Source organism: Zosterops lateralis (genome assembly GCF_965231275.1).
Source record: "Zosterops lateralis genome assembly, chromosome: 4".
Taxonomy (NCBI): domain Eukaryota; kingdom Metazoa; phylum Chordata; class Aves; order Passeriformes; family Zosteropidae; genus Zosterops; species Zosterops lateralis.
In genome coordinates, this window is record NC_139765.1 from 51439503 (window position 1) to 51450517 (window position 11015).

The 11015-nt window shown below is 37.7% G+C and overlaps 1 protein-coding gene across 2 annotated transcripts in view; it reads left to right on the forward strand.

The window, feature by feature from the left end:
• Nucleotides 1-10657, forward strand: part of CPED1 (cadherin like and PC-esterase domain containing 1) — a 146444-nt gene extending 135787 nt beyond the window's left edge. For both annotated transcript variants that reach the window (XM_083859454.1, XM_083859455.1), the window contains exons 19-23: nucleotides 1123-1343; nucleotides 1605-1706; nucleotides 1928-2015; nucleotides 3829-3975; nucleotides 7595-10657. In XM_083859454.1, coding sequence (XP_083715580.1) covers nucleotides 1123-1343; nucleotides 1605-1706; nucleotides 1928-2015; nucleotides 3829-3975; nucleotides 7595-7822 — 786 coding nt within the window. In that variant the 3' untranslated portion in view covers nucleotides 7823-10657. The remainder of the gene's footprint in view (nucleotides 1-1122; nucleotides 1344-1604; nucleotides 1707-1927; nucleotides 2016-3828; nucleotides 3976-7594) is intronic.
• Nucleotides 10658-11015: the final 358 nt, after the last annotated feature.

Genomic DNA, 11015 nt, shown 5'->3' on the forward strand with positions numbered 1-11015 from the left:
GGCAGGAGAAGCTAAGTACTTCTGTGCAGAGAACAGGGCTGTTACTGTGTGATGGCTCTGTGGGGTTTCTTAATCCCAGTTTTACATATTTGCTCCTCATTTTGGATTTCTGACTGAGGTGATTAGGATAATTGATTCTGCACACAGTTTCATTTGGCAAACCACAGTGAACCTGGATTCTCCTATTCTTTGGAGTTGTCTTCTATTACCAGCTTCATCGGAAGGAAATCCTAGTCCTGTTCATTCAAAATAGGACAATAATAACAATAATAGGGCAATAATATTAAAAAAAAATTCCCACAACACTTTAGGTTCTGCGGTATCCCCATACAGAGATGTTTGTTTTTTCAGAGGAATCTACAGAATGAGTAGGATCAAACCCAAATTTTATTTCTTTATTCATTTGCAAGTTCAGAGTAGCCCAGCAGAGACTGCTATATTTAAAGTATTTCTGTCATTCTGGCAGGATTTCTAACTCCCTTTAGGCCATGATGCTTTCTGGTGGTCACATTACACACGACAGAATTCCGTTCAGATTATCCCCTACTCAAATCACCCCTTTTTCTTTCTCCTTTGAACCTGCAGATAAACCATCTCTACAAATAAGGCCACAGCTGCATTCTTCATGAGGAGTGTGGGTTTGGCTGTGTGTGAGGGGGTATATGTGTGTTACTTTGGTGTAAATTGTAATGAATCCTATTTATAGAAGAACAATACACACTGTGTAGGAGCAAGCCACATGAAAAACTGTAGAAAAAAAACAGGAAGCTGCAAGCAATCATGAGAGCAATTGTGTACTAGCAGTTAGAAGTAAATATAAACTTAAGCAAAAGAAATTATCACCAAGGATGAAAGATACAGGGCTAATTTTGCAGCTATGGCCATATATAACCTGTACTTTTTTGTCTTTAAAATACATAATACAGCTTTTTATTAATCAAATCACACAAATGTTGCTAAATGACAAATTTAGTACTAAGATGCCAGGGTATTGGCAGTTCACAGAGATATTTCTGGAATATTATAAGAAGCATTTAAAAACTTCCCAACTAGCTGTGTTCTTTTCTTAGCTTTTGGGGTCTGGATTGTACAACTTCTAAGTCATATCTTTTCTATCTGAAGATTCTTTTTATAGGTGACTCAACTAACAGAGGGATGATGTATTATCTAATTGAAAGAGTGAATAAGACTCTTCAGGAATGGCAGAAGACTCATGATGTTAAATGTTACCACAATATCAATGAGGGGAAAACATTTATCAGTTACTCCTACTACCCCCAGTTCTGGATGAATGCGAGCCAGAGACCAACTTTTGAAAAAGCACTAGAACAGCTGCTGCAGAGGTACTGCACAAACTCTGTATTTCCCTTGCTTGTATTATCATTCTATTCACAAATGTGCTTAACATGTTTTACAATTAAACTCAGTAAACAATAAAACATAACGTGCACAGACCATATTGTGCGGTAAAAAAATAGCTGAAAATTACATCAGGCCTCCAATCAGGGTGCCAGATACAGTTCAGTGAAATGCAAAGCAATGTAGTTAAAATGTTTGCCATCTGTTTAAAGCAACATGTGTTGTTTTTCTTTTCTGGCTTTCAGATCACGTCCCCTGGAGAACACAGACCAGACTGCATTAATTGTAGGTGGTGTTCAGTGGCTTAATTCCAATCACCTGCAAATTATCCAAAAGGTGTTGAACAGGTAAGGTTATGTACTTTGTGTTATTCTAATTTTTGATATGATAAATTATGAGAAACAACAACAAAAAAAAATTAAATACAAGTTTTTCATTTTTTTTATAGGCATGTACCTAAGTGAATTTGAAAAAAATAAAACATGTATCGTCTTTTGATGTGTCTGTTAAGTATAAAGTGCATCCTTGTTAGTTTTGTTTTGTTTTTTTTTTTTAATTTTCGAAACAGGGAAAATCTATCAAATATCCTGGTAATTGTCAAATCCATAGGGATGGGCTTTCACCTTCCAGTGGATGGAATCCATTCTCTATCACAGGTAAACTACAGTACATTCTGAGTGTATTTTCATAGAAGACTTGTCATTTCATCATTAATTTTGCTGTCTGATCAAAATATGTTACAACGTCTGCTGAGCACATTTAAAGGAATATTGTATTTGCTCATACGGCTTACTAAGGGGTTCAAACAAAATTCCTTATTTCATGGGTTCTGCTGCAGAGAGCCATTTGAAATGCCATGCTTAGTCAGCTGTTCCAAGAACCAGAAGAAGCTCCAATACTAACCCTGCTGCCAAAACTGAGAGATCATGCTGGGGATAAGCAGATTGCTCCTCATACGACATTGTGCCTAGGCCCTCCCCAGACTTCCTCCATGGTTACTGCTGGATCCAGTTCACTTGTCTGGCTTGCACAACTCAATAAATCTATCTTAACCCACCTATGAAGCCAGAACATTACAGAGCAGCTGGAATGTGCTGGTGAATCCAGCCTGTTATTTGCATGTTAATTGGATGTTACAGTCCAGTTAAATCATGTCCAAGACTCTCAGAGTAACAGCTGTGCTCATGTCAATGCACTGTGTAACTCACTCAATTCACTATTTTTATTTACAATTTGGACAGTGATTCTCTATTGAACACACATAAAATGCATAGATGAGAAGCACTGGAAGGCAGAACGGAGTAAATGATGCCTACCAGTGCTGTGTGTCATTCTGCAGCTATTCCCAGGTGTTGAAAAGAGAAAATTATTACCTTTCACAGATTACGTACAGCACTTCTTGTGCCCACGTCTTTTTGCAAACATAACACACTGCTGCATTCAGCGTGTGACTTCCTGCTACTCTCACCCTTCTCTTTGCTACAGAGACTGCCCTGTCTGATTTTGCCCATTCTTTCAGTCTAAGTTAGTACTGCCTATCTGCCTTGTCTCTACTGAATGTCTTCTTATTGATTCAAACCCTTTTCTTAATTTGTCTGGAGGACCTAAATAGAATAAAGTAAGGAAATTGTTGTCATCAGTATGAAGAAACATTTTCATAGCTCCTGTCATAGTTTTCAGTGAAGTTCAATCATAGGATGAAGAACTTCAATCCCAGATATGTGAGGCAAGGATAGAGTATTGAAGGCTTCCTAAGAATTTTTTTAAAAAAATTAAATTTACAAAATTCCAGGAATCAAGTACAGTGCATAACCAACATTCTTTTCCCTTTCAATATTGGAATCATATGCCAAATTACCTATGTGGTTTTTATGCTCTAGGATTCAGGATTACCCCAGCTACTCTCAAAGGCTTTTTGCCTGCCATGTTGAAACCACTGCCTTGCCAACTTTATGGCTAACTTTTTTCTATTCTTGCTCTTCCTGAAGTATATTCAGAAATAATAATCTGTTCTTCAGTATAACCATATTTAAGATACCTATGGCCCTATAATCCCTCTTAAGCAGCTGCCTCAATGAATTTGATTGAAGCTAATTTTTTCTTTAAAGAAGCTGCTTCACCATTTGTTACAGACAGATTTTATAATTGGATTTTTTTTTCTAAATTACACCTCATATTAGTGAAGTACATGTTAAAAACATTACCCAAGAATTATATTTTAAACAATCACAAAATCTTTCTATAAAGGAAGGTGCATATCAACTGAAAAGTAATTATAATTTCAGAAAAAAAACCCCCTACATTGGTCTTTGAGTAGTAGCTTTTTTCAAAAGTGAATTTATAGTAATTCATGTCTGTATTACAACATAATTGCTTATTCAAAATACAGTTTTGCTATTTTTTCCATGATACAATAACCTTTAAACAGTCCTTCTGACAAGACATTGCAACATTTTATCTGAAATGCAGGCAGAAGTGCAAAACTTGTGGAATGAAAACTTGGTTATTCTGGATACAGCAAAAAACTTGGGCTATGAAGTGGTTGACACCTTTGTCATCACCATGGGACGTTACAAAGAATTCCTGCAAGGGAAGTGCGGCTGCCATTTCCATGAGGTAATAGTTTACACTTATATCATTACCAGGTATTTAAGATATTTTAACTGTCAGATCTTAGATACAAGAAGGTATATGGCGAGGTCAGCATCTGTCACTCAAAGTGAGGCCTGAATGCAAATTATAGGAAAAGCAGTTTGTATGGTGGCAGTTGTCTTTCAGTGCTAACAGTGCAAGGCCACCCAAGGACATGCTGAACTGCTGGCATGGTGAAATAAAAATAAACGTGCCCTTCTGCAAGGTAACTCATATAAAAGGATGTTGCAGTTTTCAGGTTCTTGTGTTATTTGCTATGTGTTATATATCTCTGCTGCTTCTGCATGGACCCAGTTTCTCTTTTTACTCAGTCTCATGGGTTTTTGACTGACACATTCCTAACTGAACAGCTCAGCACACTCACATCAAACCATAAGTACAATTAAAATGGAGCTTAAAATTGAAGAACCAACCTTACTGCTATATATATGTCTGTTTTCCTATATCTGAGAAAAAATATCTGGAAAAGTTACAGTGATCCACTCTACAAACAGAAGTGTAGATTTCTTGTTCTCACTCACACCAGTAGTCCTGCTTTCTTGACTAAAATCTATAGAATTTTTTCGAGAGTGTTATCAGACTTACATGACCTCATGTGCCATGTGTCAACCTTACAGCTGGTTTCCACCTCAGGCTCCACAGCAGCTCACATGTTTTCAGGCCGGTGCCATGGCCTCTATCCTGCTTTGGGGCCAACATCAGCAGGTGTGGTTAGTTAACCAGTCCTCTAATCTTCTCTGCTCAAGTATTGAGAGGCACAAACATAGCTCAGTCCAAACAAAGCTGGAAAAGAGGGAGTAAGTCACAGAGTAGGTATGTGATTGATAAATAGTCCCATGGAGCAAATGCTTCCCTCCATTTTACCCAGACATCTGTATTGACCTTTTTTATCTAGAACCCAGATGCTGTTGTTTTTGTGGGTCATTGCTGATGTTTGCCATTTCCACAGATCTTGTGGGTGAAACAGAGAGTTTCAAAATTAAATATTTCAAATGCTTTGTATGGAACTGGGTGGAAAACAGCAGGGCGTGATCAGTCATCAGCATTTTTCATGTACTCCTCCATCGTTTTGTATGAGGTCATGTGCAGATTTTGTCTTGCTTCTCTGCCGAAGGAATCTCAACAGAGTATGTGTTTCTGGGGAGGATCAGGAGAGAATTTGGCTCACAGAGCTGTTATTAATGAGGCTTGAGAGGTCATTGTGCCTGAAAGAGCCATAGATATGCCCAGTAGAATCCATCATTCACCAAAAACCAGACTTGATCCTTGAGGAAAGCAAAAAAAAAAAGTCCTTGAGTCCTTTTGATACTTCATTAGTTGTAATAGTTTTGTTATCAGCTTATTTCTGCATCCTGGCAAGTGGAGTTTCATTAGGTGCTGAAGCAGTTTGCACCAGGAAAATGGCATTTTGCCCCCAAGGATGGAGCCAAGAACACTGTAAAATCCCAGCATTTTTCATGTTTTCTGAAACCAAATGAGACAGATTAAATCTTGTGCTTTGTACTTTCACTTTCTTTCTCTTAAGAACTGACATTCCTAAAGTCTCAGAAGATGGCACCCCTCTGTAAATGCCATCTGAACTAAAACGTGGCTGTGCAGGAGTGGAGGACTGGACATTCTGTGCAGTCAGAAAACAAGAGCTGAAATGCCTTCAGCAGTTCTCGTTTCCCACTAGCTGGCTGAAGAGAAAGCTATTTCTTCTGAATGGCCTGAAGAATTATTTGAGTTCCCCCACCAACCAATTTCAGAGGGCCTCAGGTGACCCTGATAGCATAGAAATCACCATCTCTTTAGACTCTACAATCTTTGCTCAGATTTCTAAGGGATCTGGACTTTCAAAGGGATTATACTGAGCTGGGACAAAATGTCTTGCATAATCCTGGCATTTACTGCCCAACATAATTCTAGTTCTATGTACACATAAAAACGATTTTTTAATCTACCTCATTCTTTGAAAATGCTTATGGACATTGGTCGACACTATACAATTATTACAGAAGCTATTTTAAAAATCAGATTTATTTCCTGTTTTAATGGCAGTGAAATCATAATAAGTACACAGAAATTATCAACCTTGGGATTTTTGTATCTTAACCAGTGGCTGGCTGCTGGGTCAACATTAGATTGCATTCCTGGGAGATTATGCTTAACAGGAATGCAGTTTGGGTGATTGGTTCAAGGTGGCATCATTTTGAAATAATTGTAAGATCTAAGGCATTAATTTAGAAAAATGAACCTACAGTAATTGCATGAAAACAAATAATAGCCCTTGGCTTAACTGTATGAAATTGATCAGGGCATAGATTAATTTTCTACATGGATAATTCCTGGTCTGTTTTCAGTTCTGCCAGCTCCCTCGTAGTCTCTCTGCTCAGTCTTTCAAGCCCTTGCACGTTATTTCTTCACTCACACTTAACTTATATGATTTATTTCATTTATTATGAGCTTCACCACATATGAGTGTTGATTCTGATTGTTCAGTGACAGTAAAAATACATTATATTTTTAAAAGCTAACATGATTCTGCGTAAATATAAGCATTAATAAATGAATTCTGCATTTTTAATTGTCTTCTGTGGTTGATATAGCAGGAAAACTGATAGACATCAGAGCTATCAAGTCAGCAAATATATCCTATTTTAAAACCACCTTTTCTGCATTCTCTGGGTATGCTACTGCCTGGGCTGAGGTCTTCTGTCCTGCATATCTGTAGGGTTCTAAAGTTTTGTCTCTCTCAAAGCTGCTTCATTATTCATCAGTGACTGAGTACTCACTGAGACAAGACCTTCAACATTTCACAGGAGATCACCCCCCCAGTCTTTAAGCTCCTGACAACCATACCTTTCACTTTCTCACTTGTTAGTCCCATGAACATGGTTTTATTCCATACAAGTTGAAGACGATAATCCCAGAGCTTTATACATATTTCAGGGGGCAAGGTGAAGCATTCTTCAACACTAAGTTACCGAATCATGTTGTGGTTCTGTCTGTGTGGTGTCCTGGGAAGAGGGATGTTAAATTGCAGCATAACTCCCTTCTTGAAGAAACACGATACATGAGGGTTTTCATCTCAGCAAGGGGCTGGGCCAGGTTTACATCAAGACCTCAGAATGAAGCATTCTCACAGGGGTTATAGCTGAGACATGTTATATGTACCTCAAGTGCTTGGTACCAGAGCAAGATTTTAAACCTTTCTGCAATTTGGAGCAGTCGTGAGTTTGTTTTATCACACGCTAAAAATATACAGACAAGCTGTTGAGTATGAATTTTATTGTTTTAGGTAAATTGCCTCTAATGAAGAGAACAGAGTCTAATACACAAAGATATTACAGAGTCAAATGACTGAGTATAATGGGTCTATGCATGTAGATTTCAAAAATTAAGATCTTGCTCTTTAGTTAGTTTGCAACATAACACGTTGGCCACTAAAATAATGTTTATGAGCAACTTGCACCTTAAGATAAGAGTATTAGGACCTGCTTCATGGACAACTGCCTCAGCATTTCTGCACACATTGTGCAGCTGTGTGTCTGTCTTTCTAGGTGCAGGCAGAAAGCACTCACATATGTCATTTCTTTTGCAGGTGGTGAAATCCGACCCCTCTGAAGAAAGGCCACACATAACAATGACGTTATCAAGGCGCTATACACTGGGGAAGTATTTCGGCAGTCAAAGCAAACCATCACAACTGCAGGACTATGCAACAAATTCTCAGTCCCCGTATCATGTCCGAGGTCCAATAAATCAAGTTTATTCTGAAATCCTTCTCAGCAGGCTCTGTGCAAACAAGAGGGAGTTTGTCAGCACATAGCGTCTCTTGGATATAGCACCGAGATTAGAGAAGTGCCACTGCCTGAGTGACAATTGAAGGACCACGGTGGATTTATGATACACTTCCTTTATTGACTGCATGCACACAAACAGAGTTTGGGACGTGGTATTTTTTCCAAAAATGTTATGAAAATAAGATATGCCCTGGTGACTCTTGTGTGAAAATGGAAGATGGAGGTTTGCAAAGGAGAGAAAAGGGGAAGGTACTTGAACGGTTGCCAAAGACTAGAACAGCTGTAGTTCAAGCAAGTGTGTATTATTTACAGTAAAAAGAGACCTATATATTTACTTGAACATTTGGAATGGGCTGTTTTAGGTCTTCAGCACTATCTATTTATAGAGACACTGTAATATTTGAATGTATTTAGAAACTGACTACATTCCGTTTGAAAGAGTTTTATTTTATGTGGACAGGTTTCCCCTCCATATCAAACCTTTTCTGTTTAGACCCTTGGTTTAGAGAATCTGAAAATGTCTATTGGCATTTTACTGGTGATGCTGAGTTTTGATGCTAGTGTTTTTAGTGAAAACACATCTCTTCTTTTTATCTTAGATGGAACAGATATCGACTCTTTTTTTGCATGTTCTGAAGCTAACAGGGAGATAGGTTACCTACAATTGAGACTGATTGTAACTGTCTCAATGTATCATGTAAATATAGTGAATTTGTTAACATAAATTTATTTATAGTCCCAGTTTAGGAGAGTGTCTATATGCAGGAAGAATGCTTAGATAAGTGTTTCAGTTTATACCTTGGCCTGTAAGCTAATCAATTATTCTTCCTGCATGGAAGTGCCATTTCTTTAATGATTTTTTATAAAATAGTTGCCAATGTGTGAAGCTACTACCACAAACATAATAAAAACCCCTCTTGCAAGCACACATAAGAATTTCAGGTTCTGGTAATTTATCTATCATAAGAAATGTGTGATGTGATGGGAAGAGAATATATTGCCAGCATGTATTGCTTGGCATGGACTAGACCTTCTCTGAACTGCAGTTTCATGCTGTAGCCCAGCTATACATTCCCAGTGTTTGCAGACCTTCTGTGGGTGACACCCCAGGGAGAAGCTGTGTGTTGGTCCCCTCCCACCGTGCTGGCAGCCCACTCATTCACAGCTGTGGTGCCTGATGGGAAACTGTGCAGGTCCAGGATTAGCAGCTGGGTGACAAGTAACCCATAGGACTGCTGTCCCTATAGATTATCCAGGTATGGATTTTTATTCATTCAGTCATGCAGCAGCAAGCAAGGCACCACTCTACCACCATGCATTAGAGAAGGGTGTTTTAACCAGGCAGGTGCAAGACTAACAAAGGATCTGCTGAGATTTGTGTCATGCTTCCCTGTCACAATTTTACATATAATTCACCGCTAGCTTCTGCTTTGAGAAAGGAAGCCACAAACAATGTCAAGGAATAAAAAAATTATAGCAAGGAACTAATCATCTTCTTATTTGCCTTAGTACACAGAGGAGCTGCCGTGTATAGGAGTAAGGCTAGCAATTCATGACACAACATTTGGTATTTACTGAAGATCATGTATCTATCAACAGTCTGTATGCCCAACTATAGTTTGTGAATTTGTGCTTCTTCAGGTGAGATATGTAAATTATAATAGGAAATTGTCATGCAATATGGAGTTTGGCATCCTACATGATAGAGAGTATCCTCCAAAATAGGATCTGGCATACCTAATTTAAGACACCTTTCACTATATTGAAAATACTCCTAATTTAGATAATGACAAAATTAGTGAGCTAGTATGACTATATCTGTTTCTGTATAATATGCTGCTGATTGCTTACAGAAAATATCCCTAAATTTCAATGTAAGGTTTTCCCTGGCATGGAGATCTATATGAAAGATGGGTCAAGAGCTGTACACAAATACTGAGAATATCAGCATTTGGTTTGGAGCAATATGATTGTCTAAAGAATATAATTGTATGCAAGCGATGTAATATATTCTCTTGGGTCTGGAAATCCAGGACTGCACAACCTTAAAAGTGAAGGATAGAATATCATCATTAATATTAGTAGATGCAAAATACAGCCAGATGTCCTTGGTATTAAGATGATCGATGATAGGTGTATTATAGTTCTGCTTCTGATAAGAATTTTTTTTGTAGCTCATTTAAATCCACATGCTGTTACTGTTCTTGTTCTGTACACAAATGTTTTTAAGGCATTAACTGGGTTTTTATGTGGGTTTTTTTAGCCAAAACCTATTGCTGAAGCATCAGCTTAGTGATGAAAAGGAAAGAGCTGACTTTGTTATACTGTAGTGGATATCCATGAATGTGCAATTCATCAGTTCTGGTTTCACCACAAAATGGTTTACATGTGCTGTACACCCAGATGTCTTAATGTTTTCCAAATCTTAATATTTTTGAAATGTAGTAAGTGTATATTTTCCTGTGTGCTTTTTATTTTTTACATGTCTATGTACATTAATATGTCTGTACAAAGTCATTGGTACAATATGGAAATTGATCTTTATTTAAACGAGTTCTTTTGATAAGCTTTTTCCAACACTATGTATGATCCACATAGTCTTAGGAATAAACAAAGATTACTAAGCTACATTTTTGTTATTTAACTTTAAAATATATCTAGTATCTCTGTGTATGTGAAAGAAGAGAATTGAGGTTGACATGCAAGGATTGCTTGCTCATATGCATTAAAATTTGTGGATTAAGACAATAAAAGGATTACCGTGTTTGAATTCCAGTGAGAGCACATGTTGCTATCTGCAGTCTACTCTAGAATTATTATATCTGCTGTGACATTTTGCCTAAATAAACATTAAAGTGTTCCTATAGTCCATATATCTACCTCAGTCTCATTACTTACCATTAAAATAGCAAAAGACCTAGTTGTCAGGTTGAGTTCCAACTTCTAATACAGACATGAGTGGCCCTGGAATTAGTGGTAGGATTGAAATGTTTAGTCAGGGGAAGAAGTCCTCTGAGACATTGGGTTTTCCTGCTCAACGTCTGCCCGGCAGCATGTACAGCTTAGAACAGAACTAGGTCATACTTTAAGCTGCAGGTAGAGTAAGAATGAAACTGTGTTGCAAAATAAATATTCATATACAGAGCAGTAGTCTCAGTTATTATTGCATGCCTTCAACTAAAGCTGGAGCACAATTTACCAGTTTCCAGTGAGTTGCAG